Here is a 19,533-nt window from a genome sequence, read left to right as displayed (position 1 = left end):
AGTGATGTCACAGTGATGTTACAGAGTGTCACAGTGATGTCAAAGTGATGTCACAGTGGTGTTACAGTGATGTTACAGTGATGTCAAAGTGATGTCACAGTGGTGTTACAGTGATGTTACAGTGATGTCACAGTGATGTCACAGTGATGTCAAAGTGATGTCACAGTGATGTTACAGTGGTGTTACAGTGATGTCAAAGTGATGTCACAGTGGTGTTACAGTGATGTTACAGTGATGTTACAGTGGTGTTACAGTGATGTTACAGTGATGTCACAGTGGTGTTACAGTGATGTCACAGTGGTGTTACAGTGATGTTACAGTGATGTTACAGTGATGTCACAGTGGTGTTACAGTGATGTCAAAGTGATGTCACAGTGATGTTACAGTGATGTTACAGTGATGTCACAGTGGTGTTACAGTGATGTCACAGTGATTTCACAGTGATGTCAAAGTGATGTTACAGTGGTGTTACAGTGATGTTACAGTGATGTCACAGTGATGTCACAGTGGTGTCACAGTGATGTCACAGAGTGTCACAATGATGTTACAGTGATGTCACAGTGATGTCACAGTGATGTCACAGTGATGTCACAGTGATGTCACAGTGGTGTCACAGTGATGTTACAGTGATGTCACAGTGATGTCAAAGTGATGTTACAGTGATGTCACAGTGATGTCACAGAGTGTCACAGTGATGTTACAGTGATGTCACAGTGATGTCAAAGTGATGTCACAGTGATGTTACAGAGTGTCACAGTGATGTTACAGTGGTGTCACAATGATGTCACAGAGTGTCACAGTGATGTCACAGTGATGTCACAGTGATGTCACAGTGATGTCACAGTGATGTCACAGAGTGTCACAGTGATGTCACAGAGTGTCACAGTGATGTCTAATGTTCAATGCCTTGTCTTTTTATGCTGCTGCAACCATTTCCCAAATTGGATCAATAAAGAGCTTCTTATCTTGTTGTTGTTGTTGTTGTTGTTGTTGTCAGGGTGATAACCTGATGGAGCTGGCCGAGGCCACTGTGACTCTAGCTGAGGTTCTGGAGCTGAAGGCGGACCCTGGAGGAGCCGTGGAGGGACTGATCATCGAGAGCCGCTCCGAGAGAGGCCGAGGGTGAGACTAAGCACCTTAAGATGCTCCTTAAGAGAGACTAAACACCTTAAGATTCTCCTTAAGAGGGACTAAACACCTTAAGATTCTCCTTAAGAGGGACTAAACACCTTAAGATGCTCCTTAAGAGAGACTAAACACCTTAAGATGCTCCTTAAGAGGGACTAAACACCTTAAGATGCTCCTTAAGAGGGACTAAACACCTTAAGATTCTCCTTAAGAGGGACTAAACACCTTAAGATGCTCCTTAAGAGGGACTAAACACCTTAAGATGCTCCTTAAGAGGGACTAAACACCTTAAGATGCTCCTTAAGAGGGACTAAACACCTTAAGATTCTCCTTAAGAGGGAATAAACACCTTAAGATTCTCCTTAAGAGAGATTCAACACCTTAAGATGCTCCTTAAGAGAGACTAAACACCTTAAGATGCTCCTTAAGAGAGATTCAACACCTTAAGATGCTCCTTAAGAGAGACTAAACACCTTAAGATGCTCCTTAAGAGGGACTAAACACCTTAAGATGCTCCTTAAGAGAGACTAAACACCTTAAGATTCTCCTTAAGAGAGACTAAACACCTTAAGATGCTCCTTAAGAGAGACTAAACACCTTAAGATGCTCCTTAAGAGAGACTAAACACCTTAAGATGCTCCTTAAGAGGGAATAAACACCTTAAGATTCTCCTTAAGAGGGAATAAACACCTTAAGATTCTCCTTAAGAGGGACTAAACACCTTAAGATTCTCCTTAAGAGGGAATAAACACCTTAAGATGCTCCTTAAGAGTGACTAAACACCTTAAGATGCTCCTTAAGAGAGACTAAACACCTTAAGATGCTCCTTAAGAGGGACTAAACACCTTAAGATGCTCCTTAAGAGAGACTAAACACCTTAAGATGCTCCTTAAGAGGGACTAAACACCTTAAGATGCTCCTTAAGAGGGACTAAACACCTTAAGATTCTCCTTAAGAGGGACTAAACACCTTAAGATGCTCCTTAAGAGGGACTAAACACCTTAAGATGCTCCTTAAGAGGGACTAAACACCTTAAGATGCTCCTTAAGAGGGACTAAACACCTTAAGATGCTCCTTAAGAGGGACTAAACACCTTAAGATTCTCCTTAATAGAAACTAAACACCTTAAGATTCTCCTTAAGAGAGACTAAACACCTTAAGATGCTCCTTAAGAGAGATTCAACACCTTAAGATGCTCCTTAAGAGAGACTAAACACCTTAAGATGCTCCTTAAGAGAGACTAAACACCTTAAGATTCTCCTTAAGAGAGACTAAACACCTTAAGATGCTCCTTAAGAGGGACTAAACACCTTAAGATTCTCCTTAATAGAAACTAAACACCTTAAGATTCTCCTTAAGAGAGACTAAACACCTTAAGATGCTCCTTAAGAGGGAATAAACACCTTAAGATTCTCCTTAAGAGGGAATAAACACCTTAAGATTCTCCTTAAGAGGGACTAAACACCTTAAGATTCTCCTTAAGAGGGAATAAACACCTTAAGATGCTCCTTAAGAGTGACTAAACACCTTAAGATGCTCCTTAAGAGAGACTAAACACCTTAAGATGCTCCTTAAGAGGGACTAAACACCTTAAGATGCTCCTTAAGAGGGACTAAACACCTTAAGATGCTCCTTAAGAGGGACTAAACACCTTAAGATGCTCCTTAAGAGAGACTAAACACCTTAAGATTCTCCTTAAGAGAGACTAAACACCTTAAGATTCTCCTTAAGAGGGACTAAACACCTTAAGATGCTCCTTAAGAGAGACTAAACACCTTAAGATGCTCCTTAAGAGGGAATAAACACCTTAAGATGCTCCTTAAGAGGGACTAAACACCTTAAGATGCTCCTTAAGAGGGACTAAACACCTTAAGATTCTCCTTAAGAGAGACTAAACACCTTAAGATGCTCCTTAAGAGAGACTAAACACCTTAAGATGCTCCTTAAGAGGGACTAAACACCTTAAGATTCTCCTTAAGAGAGACTAAACACCTTAAGATTCTCCTTAACCAGTTAATAAGCCCGAGAGCCCCCTTTACAGAGGGCTGCGGGGTGTTTTTTCAGGAAACTGTGTCTCAGGGCTTCTTAATATTTAAAAACCTATTAATGTGTCATACTCACTTAATGGTTAGAAACTCAGCTAAGTGACGATACAAACCATTTTTACCGAAACAAAACACAAGTCTCACAAGAAGGGTCTCAATGAGCCCTGAATACCCTTAATACTTATCGTAACTGCACGTACAAGATATCCCATTAACGCTGAGACTCCACAGATAGGTATAGTTTCATCACTGAGCGATCAGAACTCGCACAGGGGAAGCAAACACGGACATCACGACACGTAGCTTTACGGAGCATTCACAGGAGATCGTCTCACCTTTTGCTGTTATTCTGATCAAAAGTCGTGTCCAATGGCATTAAAACGAGAAAGCGCTGCTGAAGGTTAATCGAGAGACCGGGAGGAAAAATGGTTATTTAAAAAAAAAAGGAAAAAAATAAATCATAATTTGAAAAATTATTGATTTGAAAATAATATGATACAGTGCTACTACGTCTGGGTCTCTGTGTTTCATCAAAGCTCGACGAGGCTCAGTGAGCTAAAGGACTCTCTCAGTGGGTCTCAAACGGTTTGGTCAACATTAATGTAAACCATTATTTCAGAGGTTCACGCTTATATGATCATTATAGTTATAAAAAAATAAGAGAATCAGTTAAAAACAGGTATGAAATACTATCTGGCAGTAAAACAAGAATACAGTTTAAAGGGTGATTTGTAAAATATCCATAAAGAAAAAGAACATCTGTTTCCAGTTGTGTTTCATCTGGGTGCTGAGAGAGGTATCCATAGATCTATGCATGCTGCTCTCAAAGTGCACCAGATTGATGCTTTAACTTCAATATCTAAAAACAAATCTTCCCGGGGGAGCTTGCCCCCGGACCCCCCTATGTGAGGTCCACACACCACCTATAGAAATAGCCCTTTACCCCTGCTTACACCTGTATGCCGTGAGCTGATGATCGAGCCTTCATAGTAGCAGTGGCGGGTACGTTGTGTATGTGCGTGTGGAGTGTTAGGGTAGAACATTCCTCTGTAGCACCCGGTACAGTAATGGGAAACCCTAAATGTTTGAGCGCCCTCTATGAAACGTCAAGCTACCCCAAAAGAAATCTCTGGCGCCGCCACTGAGCCTGACTATTTGTGTTGGGGGGCTCCAAAGGGGGGGCCTGACAGAAAAGCTTTGAGAACCACTGGGTTAATCCAATGTGTCTGTCACTTTGAAATGATTACGGATAATCCATCTTTCCTTTTTTATGTGAAAATCGGAGAATTAATATTAGCTGCTAACGATAGCCACCAGAGTGCATCTTCCGGCTCCGGAGCATTCTGGCTACGCAGCACTCTTTCACCAATGGGTAACAGTGTTTCCCCTACCATTGTGTTGGAGGGGCGCTGCACCCCGCAAATGGATCCCCGCTAAGGGAGCCCCGCGCCCCCCCTGAAATTCAAGGTGTTTAAAAAAATGTAAAAAAATGATAATATATATATATTTTTTATATATATTTTTTTATATATATATATCTTTTTTTATATATATATATATATAGCACCAAATCGCAACTAATCTATATCACTTTTCCCATCGAACATGTGCTCTTTTATTAAATAAACTAAACGCTTTCATTTGAAGTTGTGAGTTTAGTGTTTTTGACCATCAGAAACACTGATGCACTAATCAACAATCCACAGCTCCTCTCTGCTCCAGAGGATTTAGAACACATACAGAGGGGCAACAAAGTATTTAGTCAGCCACCAAGTTCTTCCACTTTAAAAGATGAGAGAGGTCTGTCATGTTCATCCTAGGTATACCTCAACTACGAGAGACAGAATGAGAAAGAAAATCCAGAAAATCACATTGTCTGATTTTTAAAGACTTTATTTGCAAATGATGGAAAATAAGTATTTGGTCAAAAACAAAAGTTCATCTCAATACTTAGTTATATACCCTTTGTTGGCAATGACAGAGGTCAAACGCTTTCTGTAAGTCTTCACAAGGTCTTCAGGTCCCAGAGATTCTCCTGAAGAGAGGCTCAACACCTTAAGAATCAGAGCGACTATGGCAATGGTGTCAATAACTTTAAGTGATTCCTTAAAGAGCATCTTGCAGGTTTTTTTTTTTACTACATTTATGCTTAACCTTGCCTGAAAATTAAAATTAAAAATGTTAATGCAGGATTTGATATGTTTTACAAGACATAAGGAATTCAGAGGGAAAGGAGCCGTTTGAGCTCTGCTTCTAAAAACGGCTCTTTTTTAACGTCAAACGCGTCATCACGTCACATGGGGGAGTTAACTTTCTCTGACTCGTTCTCTGCCCAATCTGCGGTAGTGGTTTGTAGTTGGTTTGAGCGGTTGTGTTTTAGTGAGCTGGTATTTTTCTGTAGTTTTACATTGTATTGATTTGTAGTCATGGTGCAGTATTGTGTTTGTGCAGGTTGCACAAATACCAGCCTGTCAGGACATCGAGTCCACAGTAAAAAGGACCGGAGCTAGCGTTCGTTCCTGGGTGCGTTGTGCATCCACCTCCCTGCAGCACATACTCCCCCCCCCCCCTCGCTGCTCTCTCTCCCCCCCCCCTCCGGTACACGGCACCGTAATACATAGTGTGGAGTTGCATTAGGTAACGCTGTGGTGGCTGTACTGCTCCAGCCGTCTCCTTTGTGTTTGTTTCCCCCTGTCTGTGTTGTTTGTGTGTGCGTGGTGGCTGTCACTCCTGGCTCCCGGCTCCACCTCCACTCACCTGCTGCAATCAGCTGTGCACCCTCCCCGACTACACACCTGCTTTCCATCAAGCCATTTACAACGACATATCAACGGAGGCTCCACAACCTTTCTCCGCCAGATCGTCAAGTATCAGCCGTATCTCTCTCTCTGTCCTCCGGTACACAGCACCGTAGTGTGGAGTTGCATTAGGTAACGCGAGATACGGCTGATACTTGCGCATTAGTTTCTGTTATGGATCAGTATCAACAGTCCTGCCAGTAACGTTACTATATTATCAATGCTACTTTAGTTATAGCCTGATATATGATAGCTCACTTCACAATGTTGTGATGTGACGTTAGCTAACATGCTAACGCCGGTCCCTCACCAAGATAGCTGCCCAGTTCTCCACTGGTTCTCCTCACACCACAGCTCCATTTCTCTCCCATGGCCGTTATTTCTTCTAATCCTTGGCTGCTCCTGGTCTCTTGGACGCCTAGCAGGCTCATAATTATAATCATATGCATTCGAATATATATGTTGAACCTCTTCTGTGTGGAAACTAGCATTGTGATCCATGTTTATTCATACGTTACACCGGCCGCTCTCCCCCGTGTTACGTCACACGCGGGAGGTCACTTGCCGAGGCTTTTTTATGCGGAAGTGAACATTTCTTACTAAAACGACGCCAGATGTCACTGTAGTTTATATTTCTGTATATTTTTGGGACAATCTGTATTCATCATTTCCCTACACATTTATTCACTGGTGTCTCTAACCTGCAAGCTGCTCTTTAAGTATCAGAGCAGGATAATGAAACACAAAGAGCTCAGGAGAGAACACTAACGCTGAGGTTCTGGTTCTGCTCAGCCCGGTGACCACGGCTCTGGTCCAGACAGGCACGTTGAGGCGAGGCAGTGTTCTGGTGGCGGGGACCAGCTGGGCCAAGGTCCGCTTCCTATTGGACGAGAACGGCCGGGCGCTGAAGGAGGCGGGGCCTAGCGTCGCTGTGGAGATCGCCGGCTGGAAGGAGCTGCCGGCTGCCGGAGACACCATGATGGAGGTCGAGTCTGAGGTGAGAAGACCCCCAATCTGATACCCCCTGATACCTGAGACCCCCTGATACTTGAGACCCCCTGATAACTGAGACCCCCTGATACCTGAGACCCTGATACCTGAGACCCCCTGATACCTGACACCCTGATACCTGAGACCCCCTGATACCTGAGACCCCCTGATACCTGAGACCCTGATATCTGAGACCCCCTGATACCTTAGACCCTGATGCCTGAGACCCCCTGATACCTTAGACCCCCTGATACCTGAGACCCCCTAATACCTGAGACCCCCTGATACCTGAGACCCTGATACCTGAGACCCCCTGATACCTTAGACCCCCTAATACCTGAGACCCCCTGATACCTGAGACCCTGATACCTGAGACACCCTGATACGTTTGACCCCCTGATACCTGAGACACCCTGATACCTGAGACCCCCTGATACCTGAGACCCCCTGATACCTGAGACCCTGATACCTGAGACCCTGATACCTGAGACCCCCTGATACCTGAGACCCCCTGATACATGAGACCCCCTGATCCCTCAGACCCCCTGATACCTGAGACCCCCTGATACCTGAGACCCCCTGATAGCTGAGACCCCCTGATACCTGAGACCCCCTGATACCTGAGACCCTGATACCTAAGACCCCCTGATACCTGAGACCCCCTGATACCTGAGACCCCCTGATAGCTGAGACCCCCTGATAGCTGAGACCCCCTGATAGCTGAGACCCCCTGATACCTGAGACCCCCTGATAGCTGAGACCCCCTGATACCTGAGACCCCCTGATAGCTGAGACCCCCTGATAGCTGAGACCCCCTGATAGCTGAGACCTCCTGATACCTGAGACCCCCTGATAGCTGAGACCCCCTGATACCTCAGACCCCCTGATACCTGAGACCCTGATACCTAAGACCCCCTGATACCTGAGACCCCTGATAGCTGAGACCCCCTGATACCTGAGACCCCCTGATAGCTGAGACCCCCTGATAGCTGAGACCCCCTGATAGCTGAGACCCTGATACCTAAGACCCCCTGATACCTGAGACCCCCTGATAGCTGAGACCCCTGATACCTGAGACCCTGATACCTAAGACCCCCTGATACCTGAGACCCCCTGATAGCTGAGACCCCCTGATAGCTGAGACCCCCTGATAGCTGAGACCCTGATACCTAAGACCCCCTGATACCTGAGACCCCCTGATAGCTGAGACCCCCTGATACCTGAGATCCTGATACCTAAGACCCCCTGATACCTGAGACCCCCTGATAGCTGAGACCCCCTGATAGCGGAGACCCCCTGATACCTGAGACCCCCTGATAGCTGAGACCCCCTGATAGCTGAGACCCCCTGATACCTGAGACCCCCTGATAGCTGAGACCCCCTGATAGCGGAGACCCCTGTGGGGAGAAAGGGTCTAACTGAGCCAATGTATGAAACGTATTACCTCAGACTGTATAGAAGTCTATGAGGAAATGTTCCTCTCTTGATTACCTCAGATACTGATAACCCCCTGTACCCCTCTGTGAGCAGCAGAGGGCGAAGGAGGTGGTGGAGTGGCGTGTGCAGCTGGGGGAGGCGCAGCAGCTGTTGGAAGAGCAGCAGCTGATCCAGGTGAAGCAGCAGCACCATCTGGATCAGTACCAACAGCAGAGGGAGGGGCTGCAGCACCTCAGCTGGAGGCAGAGGAAGAGGATCATCTACAGAACCAACAAGGAACAGTTCTCCATAAGACCCAGTGAGAAGAGCAGTGGAGAGGGGGGAGGGCTACAGATCATCGTCAAGGGTACACACACACACACACACACACACACACACACACACACACACACACACACACACACACACACACACACACACACACACACAGTGAGGCCCAGTGAGAAGAAGAGCAGTCTGAGCTGTAGTTATCTCTCTCAGTCTGAGCTGTAGTTATCAGAGTCTCTCAGTCTGAGCTGTAGTTATCAGAGTCTCTCAGTCTGAGCTGTAGTTATCAGAGTCTCTCAGTCTGAGCTGTAGTTATCAGAGCCTCTCAGTCTGAGCTGTAGTTATCAGAGCCTCTCAGTCTGAGCTGTAGTTATCAGAGCCTCTCAGTCTGAGCTGTAGTTATCAGAGTCTCTCAGTCTGAGCTGTAGTTATCAGAGTCTCTCAGTCTGAGCTGTAGTTATCAGCCTCTCAGTCTGAGCTGTAGTTATCTCTCTCAGTCTGAGCTGTAGTTATCAGAGCCTCTCAGTCTGAGCTGTAGTTATCAGAGTCTCTCAGTCTGAGCTGTAGTTATCTCTCTCAGTCTGAGCTGTAGTTATCAGAGTCTCTCAGTCTGAGCTGTAGTTATCAGAGTCTCTCAGTCTGAGCTGTAGTTATCAGAGCCTCTCAGTCTGAGCTGTAGTTATCAGAGTCTCTCAGTCTGAGCTGTAGTTATCAGAGTCTCTCAGTCTGAGCTGTAGTTATCAGAGTCTCTCAGTCTGAGCTGTAGTTATCAGAGTCTCTCAGTCTGAGCTGTAGTTATCAGAGTCTCTCAGTCTGAGTTGTAGTTATCTCTCTCAGTCTGAGCTGTAGTTATCAGAGTCTCTCAGTCTGAGTTGTAGTTATCTCTCTCAGTCTGAGCTGTAGTTATCTCTCTCAGTCTGAGCTGTAGTTATCAGCCTCTCAGTCTGAGTTGTAGTTATCTCTCTCAGTCTGAGCTGTAGTTATCAGTCTCTCAGTCTGAGCTGTAGTTATCAGAGTCTCTCAGTCTGAGCTGTAGTTATCAGTCTCTCAGTCTGAGCTGTAGTTATCAGCCTCTCAGTCTGAGTTGTAGTTATCAGAGTCTCTCAGTCTGAGCTGTAGTTATCAGAGTCTCTCAGTCTGAGCTGTAGTTATCAGAGTCTCTCAGTCTGAGCTGTAGTTATCAGAGCCTCTCAGTCTGAGCTGTAGTTATCAGAGTCTCTCAGTCTGAGCTGTAGTTATCAGCCTCTCAGTCTGAGCTGTAGTTATCAGAGCCTCTCAGTCTGAGCTGTAGTTATCAGAGCCTCTCAGTCTGAGCTGTAGTTATCAGAGTCTCTCAGTCTGAGCTGTAGTTATCAGAGTCTCTCAGTCTGAGCTGTAGTTATCAGAGTCTCTCAGTCTGAGCTGTAGCTATCAGAGCCTCTCAGTCTGAGCTGTAGTTATCAGAGTCTCTCAGTCTGAGCTGTAGTTATCAGAGCCTCTCAGTCTGAGCTGTAGCTATCAGAGCCTCTCAGTCTGAGCTGTAGTTATCAGAGTCTCTCAGTCTGAGCTGTAGTTATCAGAGCCTCTCAGTCTGAGCTGTAGTTATCAGAGTCTCTCAGTCTGAGCTGTAGTTATCAGAGTCTCTCAGTCTGAGCTGTAGTTATCAGAGCCTCTCAGTCTGAGCTGTAGTTATCAGAGCCTCTCAGTCTGAGCTGTAGTTATCAGAGCCTCTCAGTCTGAGCTGTAGTTATCAGAGTCTCTCAGTCTGAGCTGTAGTTATCAGAGTCTCTCAGTCTGAGCTGTAGTTATCAGAGCCTCTCAGTCTGAGCTGTAGTTATCAGAGCCTCTCAGTCTGAGCTGTAGTTATCAGAGTCTCTCAGTCTGAGCTGTAGTTATCAGAGTCTCTCAGTCTGAGCTGTAGTTATCAGAGCCTCTCAGTCTGAGCTGTAGTTATCAGAGTCTCTCAGTCTAAGCTGTAGTTATCAGAGCCTCTCAGTCTGAGCTGTAGTTATCAGAGTCTCTCAGTCTGAGCTGTAGTTATCAGAGCCTCTCAGTCTGAGCTGTAGTTATCAGAGTCTCTCAGTCTGAGCTGTAGTTATCAGCCTCTCAGTCTGAGCTGATCTTCCACTTTGTTGTTTAAACAGCTCCTTATATCCGTTATCGTAGCTAGATAGCACCAGATGCTAACAACAACAATACAAGTAACCCGTGCGCGCTCTCTCCCTTTCCGCTCACTCACTCGCGCCACACATACACACACTGACACACAGAGACCCAGCAGGGCTGTAATGTATGATCGGTGTGACAGTGGGCATGTGGGCAGGCCACATCATGTAGACGGACATTACATTACATTTAGCTGAGGCTTTTATCCAAAGAGACTCACAATAAGTGCGTTCGACCAACAAGATACAACCTTGAAGAAAACAGAATCATATAAGTACATCAGGTTTCATAGAGCCAAACATTTCAAGTGCTACTCAAGTGGCTTTAGATCAGCCAGCCCTTTATTAGTATATAAGTGCTTTGTTAGTAATTCTATCTCTGGAAGTGGAGTCCAAAGAGATGAGTTTTCAGTCTGAAGAAGATGTGTAAGCTTTCTGCTGTCCTGATTTCAATGGGGAGCTCATTCCACCATTTTGGAGCCACTGCCTCAGAACGGACAGTCTGAGGCAGACCCACATTTGCGCATCATTGCGTTCACAATACATACACCAAAAAACAATCCTCACGCCAGCAGGCCACACCTCAGACAGTATGTATGAGTGTGCGGTTCCTGATGTGTAGAATAAGCTCACACACACTCGGACCTCTGACCCTTCGACCTCTGACCTGTGACCTCTGACCCCAGGAGATGTTGACGGCTCAGTGGAAGCCCTCCTGAACATCCTGTCATCATACGACGCTCAGCTTCAGTGTCCTCTGGACATCCTGCACTACGGCATCGGAGACATCTCAGAGAACGACGTCAACATGGCCAACACCTTCTCAGGTACCAGAACCAGAAACAGAACTAGAAGCAGAACCAGAACCAGAACCAGAACTAGAACCAGAACCAGAATTAGAAGCAGAACTAGAACCAGTGCTAGACCTAGAACCAGAACTAGAACCAGTGCTAGAACCAGAAATAGAACCAGAACCAGAAATAGAACCACAACCAGAACTAGAACCAGTGCTAGAACCAGAACTAGAACCAGAACCAGAACTAGAACCAGAACTAAAACCAGTGCTAGAACCAGAACCAGAACTAGAACCAGAACTAGAACCATAACCAGAACTAGAACCAGAACCAGAACTAGAACCAGAAGTAGAACCAGTGCTAGAATTAGAACCAGTGCTAGAATCAGAACTAGAACCATAACCAGAACTAGAACCACAACCAGAACTAGAAGTATAACTAGAACCAGAACTAGAACCAGTGCTAGAACCATAACCAGAACTAGAACCAGTGCTAGAACCAGAACTAGAACCAGAACCAGAACTAGAACCAGAACTAGAACCAGAACTAGAACTAAAACCATAACTAGAACCATAACTAGAACTAGAACCACAACCAGAACTAGAACCACAACCAGAACTAGAACCAGAACCATAACTAGAACTAGAACCAGAACTAGAACCAGAACTAGAACAATAACTACAACCAGAACCAGAACTAGAACCAGAACCAGAACCAGAACTAGAACCATAACTAGAACCAGAAATAGAACTAGAACCAGAACCAGAACTAGAACTAGAACCAAAACTAGAACCATAACTAGAACCATAACTAGAACTAGAACCATAACTAGAACTAGAACCAGAACTAGAACCATAACTAGAACCATAACTAGAACTAGAACCATAACTAGAACTAGAACCAGAACTAGAACCATAACTAGAACCATAACTAGAACCATAACTAGAACTAGAACCATAACTAGAACTAGAACCAGAACTAGAACCAAAACTAGAACCATAACTAGAACTAGAACCATAACTAGAACCATAACTAGAACTAGAACCATAACTAGAACTAGAACCAGAACTAGAACCATAACTAGAACTAGAACCAGAACTAGAAACAGAACTAGAACCAGAACTAGAACCAGAACCAGAAACAGAACCACCAGCAGGTTTACTAGAAGTCAATGAGGAAATGTTGCTGCTTCTCTCTGTATTACCGCGTATAGAAGTCAATTTTGTCTGGCTCCATGTTCTCCCTCAGGTTCAGTTTACGGCTTTAACGTGGCGGCCGGTAAGTCCATCGTCCAGCTGGCGGAGAAGCTCTGCGTCCCGCTGAGACTTCACAACATCATCTACAAACTGATCGACGAGCTGAAGGACGAGCTGAGCAGCAAACTGCCGCCACTGAAGACTGAGAAAATCGTGGGTGAGGAAACATCTGCTGTCACATGACTTTATGAGCATGACTAAAGGCTGCAGTCAGAGGATGATCTGCGTTTATTCCTGTGTGCATCAAAGACGCAGACTCATTGTTCCCACTAAAGTAGGGGTGAGTGTAATGAGGAGGCAAAGTTGACGTTCAGTGTGTTGCCGGGAGCATATAAGGATTTACCCACCATGTTGAAAATGTGGCCTGAGAACACGGCGTGCGGAAATATACGGGTCGTGCTGCAGCTAGATGTGCCTGTCCTCTGTAAGAAGGTGTCGGCGACTGACATGCAAGGAAGAACGGCTGTCCACAGGCTGTTCCAACTTCAACAGCTGTATGAACTTCCAGGGTAGTGAATTGAACATGCTATTGTAATTGGGTGTGTGGTATCTTTTCATGCACGCACACGCATGTTCCACAACACACAAACTGAACAACACTCAATTTCCCGATCGCTACCAGCGTCCTTGCGATGTTGTTATAACAAGTGGACGTTACTGATGCAATATGGTTGAGACCATTCGGGCTTATTCTAGAGGGGTGCAAGGAATAGTCCAAGTAGTGGGGGAGTTTTATACAATATGTTTAAAATATAAAAATAAAAAGGTTTTAAAAAGTTATTGTTTAATGTTTTAAGGAGGTGACGCTACTCAGCCAATCAAATCGGTGCAGTCAGCACGATAGATTCAAACACAGAGACGAGACAAGAGGAGAGAAACAGTCGGAGTAATTTCAAATGGCGGAAGGTAGACAGCGAAAACAGAGCATTTCATGACATGTTCTCTGACTGGACCTCTTTGAAATGCAATTGATTACCCCTGCATTATAGCAACAACAACAATAATAATAATAACAGCAATAATAATTGGGAGGGGGGGGCGCGGCTGTTCTTATGTTCTCTGGGGGGAGGCTCACCTTCCCACACTTTGAAAACCCCTGCACTAGGTCACATGGTACATATGTTACACATTACGACTACCGCCAGCAGGGGGAGACAAATCCAACAAATGAACAACAATGTCCTCATCAGGACAGAACAATTATCCTATCGTAACAGATCCATTCATAAAGCCTGGACGTGCCTGTAGAAGCAGGGTATTCCTGCTGATAGCGTTGAAGTGATCCCTGATCCAGAATCTGCTCTCTGATCCAGGTGAGGCGACGGTTCTCGCCATGTTCGACGTCTCCGTGGGGAAGAAGAAGCTTCCTGTGGCCGGCTGCAGGGTTCAGAAGGGTCTGCTGGACCGGAAGATGACGTTCAGACTGATCAGAGGACGAGACGCCATCTGGGAGGGTGAGTTCATATAATACAAAGTCCGGAAGTCATGTGACCGTGCTGTAGTTCCTTTATAGCCCAACATTAGCCACCTTTAGCTTAGCGGTGGTGACGTGAAGTCATGTGACCGTGCTGTAGTTCCTTTATAGCCCAACATTAGCCTCCTTTAGCTTAGCGGTGCTGACGTGAAGTCATGTGACCGTGCTGTAGTTCCTTTATAGCCCAACATTAGCCTCCTTTAGCTTAGCGGTGGTGACGTGAAGTCATGTGACCGTGCTGTAGTTCCTTTATAGCCCAACATTAGCCTCCTTTAGCTTAGCGGTGGTGAAGTGAAGTCATGTGAGCGTGCTGTAGTTCCTTTATAGCCCAACATTAGCCTCCTTTAGCTTAGCGGTGGTGACGTGAAGTCATGTGACCGTGCTGTAGTTCCTTTATAGCCCAACATTAGCCTCCTTTAGCTTAGCGGTGGTGACGTGAAGTCATGTGACCGTGCTGTAGTTCCTTTATAGCCCAACATTAGCCTCCTTTAGCTTAGCGGTGGTGACGTGAAGTCATGTGAGCGTGCTGTAGTTCCTTTATAGCACAACATTAGCCTCCTTTAGCTTAGCGATGCTGACGTGAAGTCATGTGACCGTGCTGTAGTTCCTTTATAGCACAACATTAGCCTCCTTTAGCTTAGCGGTGGTGACGTGAAGTCATGTGACCGTGCTGTAGTTCCTTTATAGCACAACATTAGCCTCCTTTAGCTTAGCGATGCTGACGTGAAGTCATGTGACCGTGCTGTAGTTCCTTTATAGCACAACATTAGCCTCCTTTAGCTTAGCGGTGGTGACGTGAAGTCATGTGACCGTGCTGTAGTTCCTGTATAGCCCAACATTAGCCTCCTTTAGCTTAGCGGTGGTGAAGTCATGTGACCGTGCTGTAGTTCCTTTATAGCACAACATTAGCCTCCTTTAGCTTAGCGATGCTGACGTGAAGTCATGTGACCGTGCTGTAGTTCCTTTATAGCACAACATTAGCCTCCTTTAGCTTAGCGGTGGTGACGTGAAGTCATGTGACCGTGCTGTAGTTCCTGTATAGCCCAACAATAGCCTCCTTTAGCTTAGCGATGCTGACGTGAAGTCATGTGACCGTGCTGTAGTTCCTTTATAGCACAACGTTAGCCTCCTTTAGTTTAGCGGTGGTGACGTGAAGTCATGTGACCGTGCTGTAGTTCCTTTATAGCACAACATTAGCCTCCTTTAGTTTAGCGGTGGTGACGTGAAGTCATGTGACCGTGCTGTAGTTCCTGTATAGCCCAACAATAGCCTCCTTTAGCTTAGCGGTGGTGAGGTGAAGTCATGTGACCGTGCTGTAGTTCCTGTATAGCCCAACATTAGCCTCCTTTAGCTTAGCGGTGGTGAAGTCATGTAACCGTGCTGTAGTTCCTGTATAGCCCAACATTAGCCTCCTTTAGCTTAGCGGTGGTGAAGTCATGTAACCGTGCTGTAGTTCCTGTATAGCCCAATAATAGCCTAGCAAACGTCTCTGTTTACTGAGAGAAAGTGGTGTTAATCGTTGTTTTCACGACAGGCCCCCTGCTGGCTCTGAAACATCACAAAGACGAGGTCCAGACGGTGAAGTTGGGGATGGAGTGCGGTTTGTCGGTGGACGTTGACGTGGAGATCAGAGCCGGAGACGTGGTGGTTTGCTTCGAGGAGCTCGACGCTCCGCAGGTCACCTCCTGGGACCCCGGCTTCTAAACTCAATGTCCCAGCATGCACTGCTGCGGACACACAGACTGATGTAAATGAGATAATTTAACTTTCCTCTCGTCCGAAGAACTAAATATCAAGATTTCTTTCAAGCCGCTACTCGTGTTCCTCTGAAAACCTGACGGGGTTACGGATGTTTTTAGGTCATACCTGATATTTAGGAGAGTCAGACAGTTGTGATCGGATTGCTCTGTACATGCTAACAGTGTATAGCTTCAACATTTACGTTTTCTTATTATTTCAAATTCGTTGGTTTTTCAATAAATTCTTGAATGAAAAAATGTCTGATCATTGAATTCAACCATCAACATGTGGCTCTTTCATATTCAGATGTCTTTTCTACATCGACAGGTGTCCCTGGTGTTTGTTTTTTTTCAATGTGTGAGGCGCTCCTCCCCTGGGGGGCGCCAGAGAGCTTCAAGGGGGAAAAAAAAACGAGAAAAAGACGAGTAAAGGGACACTTGCACACTTTTGGCTGTCTGTGGAGACCGAGTTCCCCCGCCTCGCCAAAAAGGTAGCTTGCTTCTAGATCATGTGACCTAATGGCTCAAAATCAGTGCTGGATCAAATAACTACACTGGATGCATAGGACACACCTCTTTTTATTGTATTTTAATACTTTAAATATTTTTATATTAATAATTTGATGGAAAAATGAGCTTATTTCTTATTTCATTGATTTTGAGTGATTAGGTCACATGACCTGGAAGTTATTGAAGAAATATGCAAATGTTTCCATACAAATATTAATAAAACGTATTTAAAGTATTACAATGCAATAAAAAGAGGTGTGTTCAACAAATGCATGCTCTAGCGCGGATTTACTTCACGTTCATTCGATCGGGAAGCTGTCCATTTATTAAAAATAAATGTTTTCTTGTGTAATTGAAAAGTCATTTGTTGATGGTCCCCAAGTGAAAGCCTCGTTTCGCGGAGAAGATCTCCCCGTCGTCATACCGCCAGCAGGGGAAACGCTGCCAGCGGGTCCGCGAATGTCCGTCGAATATCCAACCTTAAATTAAATTCACCGCGGTCGGCCCTCTTGGTGACGTGTGTTGTTGTGAGAGTCTGCGAGGCCAGAGATGTAGTTCATTCAGCGTTTCACACAAAAAAAAAGTGTTGCTTCACAGTTTTACGACATTTGTATTTTTTTTTACTTGCAAAACGATCTTTTAAATTGACAAACGGGATCGAAAGATAATCTTCTCTCTCCATTGACTTCAATACATACTTTTTCCGTAATAAGGTCCCATGGAGCTCCCCCGGAAGGGGAGGGACTTCGCCACTCTATATCTATGACTGTCACCATAGATATATATAAACCTGCTGGCCAATGGAGACCAACGTTGCCACATGGCGGCCATCTTGCCACAGGCAGCTCGCTCATTCATAAAATTATGTCTCTGGTGCACTATGGAAATAACCATACATTGCTCAATTTTCAAACGGTTTGGTTTGTTATAAACATCAAGGATGTAGTTATGATACTGCATACTTGTAATTATAATCATTAACTTATTTTTTTCAACATGTCTTGTTGTCTCCTGTATCATAGCCATGCTAATAACGTTTATATTGAACCAAACCGTTTATAAATCAGTCAAGATTTCAGCGAGTTAAGAGTATTTGTGTGCAGATCACTCACCTTACTGCTGTAACCCTGTAGCAGCAGCTGTTGACTGTGGCAAGATGGCCGCCGGCGAGCTACGCTGGCGACTCCCCCTTGAGCCATCTAGTGTTTATATATATATATCTATGGCTGTTGTCACTACCCGATCTGCCGCCCTGCCCGATCGGTACTGCACATGTGCGAGATGGTCCGCCATATTGGACAACTCTGTACGGCAACCCAAGGACGACACTTGACACAGTGGCTTTTGGCAAAGCTCAAAAATAAAACGAGAGAGAGATGAGTTATTGTTATTACAACGTGACTTCACTTTTATTTAACAACTCTTGTTATTGGATTCTTTTATTTGGGGTTAAGTGCATTGTCAGAATAAGTGAGAAATGAATCTAACTTCTGTTAGACAGCTATCACACTGAATAAATATTTACTGTGAATGTATGCAAACATGTATGGCATATACAGCGGGGCAAAAAAGTATTTAGTCAGCCACCAAGTTCTCCCACTTAATAAGATGAGAGGCCTGTCATGTTCATCCTAGGTATACCTCAACTATGAGAGACAGAATGAGAATAAATAAATCCAGAAAATCACATTGTCTGATTTTTAAAGAATTTATTTGTAAATGATGGAAAATAAGTATTTGGTCAAAAACAAAAGTTCATCTCAATACTTTGTTATCTACCCTTTGTTGGCAATGACAGAGGTCAAACGCTTTCTGTAAGTCTTCACAAGGTTTTCACTGTTGCTGGTATTTAGGCCCATTCCTCCATGCAGACCTCCTCTAGAGCAGTGATGTTTTGGGGCTGTCGCTAGGCAACACGGACTTTCAACTCCCTCCAAAGATTTTCTATGGGGTTGAGATCTGGAGACTGGCTAGGCCACTCCAGGACCTTGAAATGCTTCTTACGAAGCCACTCCTTCGTTGCCCGGGCGGTGTGTTTGGGATCATTGTCATGCTGAAAGACCCAGCCACGTTTCATCTTCAATGCCCTTGCTGATGGAAGGAGGTTGTCACTCAAAATCTCACGATACATGGCCCCATTCATTCTTTCCTTTACACGGATCAGTGGTCCTGGTCCCTTTGCAGAACAACAGCCCCAAAGCATGATGTCCCCCCCCCCCATGTTTCACAGTAGGTGTTCTTTGGATGCAACTCAGCATTCTTTCTCCTCCAAACACGTCTAGTTGAGTTTTTACCAAAAAGTTCTATTTTGGTTTCATGTGACCATATGACATTCTCCCAATCCTCTTCTGGATCATCTAAATGCTCTCTAGCAAACTTCAGACGGGCCTGGACATGTCCTGGCTTAAGCAGGGGGACACGTCTGGCCCTGCAGGATTTGAGTCCCTGGCGGCGTAGTGTGTTACTGATGGTAGCCTTTGTTCCTTTGGTCCCAGCTCTCTGCAGGTCATGGACTCGGTCCCCCCGTGTGGTTCTGGGATCTTTGCTCACCGTTCTTGTTTCTCACTTTGACCCCACGGGGTGAGATCTTGCGTGGAGCCCCAGATGGAGGGAGATTATCAGTGGTCTTGTTTGTCTTCCATTTTCTAATAATTGCTCCCACAGTTGATTTCTTCACACCAAGCTGCTTACCTATTGCAGATTCAGTCTTCCCAGCCTGGTGCAGGTCTACCATTTAGTTTCTGGTGTCCTTTGACAGCTCTCTGGTCTTGGCCATAGTGGAGTTTGGAGTGTGACTGTTTGAGGTTGTGGACAGGTGTCTTTTATTCTGATAACGAGTTCAAACAGGTTCCATTAATACAGTTAACAAGTGGAGGACAGAGGAGGCTCTTAAAGAAGAAGTTACAGGTCTGTGAGAGCCAGACATCTTGTTTGTTTGGAGGAGACCAAAT

At 45.1% G+C, this 19,533-nt stretch overlaps 1 protein-coding gene across 1 annotated transcript in view; it reads left to right on the top strand.

The window, feature by feature from the left end:
• mtif2 (mitochondrial translational initiation factor 2) overlaps nt 1-16,328 on the top strand; it is a 38,921-nt gene extending 22,593 nt beyond the window's left edge. The window contains exons 8-14 of the mRNA XM_079676677.1: nt 998-1,122; nt 6,764-6,968; nt 8,492-8,744; nt 11,496-11,636; nt 12,852-13,016; nt 14,173-14,313; nt 15,868-16,328. Coding sequence (XP_079532803.1) covers nt 998-1,122; nt 6,764-6,968; nt 8,492-8,744; nt 11,496-11,636; nt 12,852-13,016; nt 14,173-14,313; nt 15,868-16,037 — 1,200 coding nt within the window. The 3' untranslated portion in view covers nt 16,038-16,328. The remainder of the gene's footprint in view (nt 1-997; nt 1,123-6,763; nt 6,969-8,491; nt 8,745-11,495; nt 11,637-12,851; nt 13,017-14,172; nt 14,314-15,867) is intronic.
• Nucleotides 16,329-19,533: the final 3,205 nt, after the last annotated feature.

Source organism: Notothenia rossii, assembly GCF_949606895.1.
Source record: "Notothenia rossii genome assembly, chromosome: 1".
NCBI classification, from domain to species: domain Eukaryota; kingdom Metazoa; phylum Chordata; class Actinopteri; order Perciformes; family Nototheniidae; genus Notothenia; species Notothenia rossii.
Note: the sequence above shows the minus strand (reverse complement) of the source record. Positions and strands in the feature narration are given on the sequence as shown.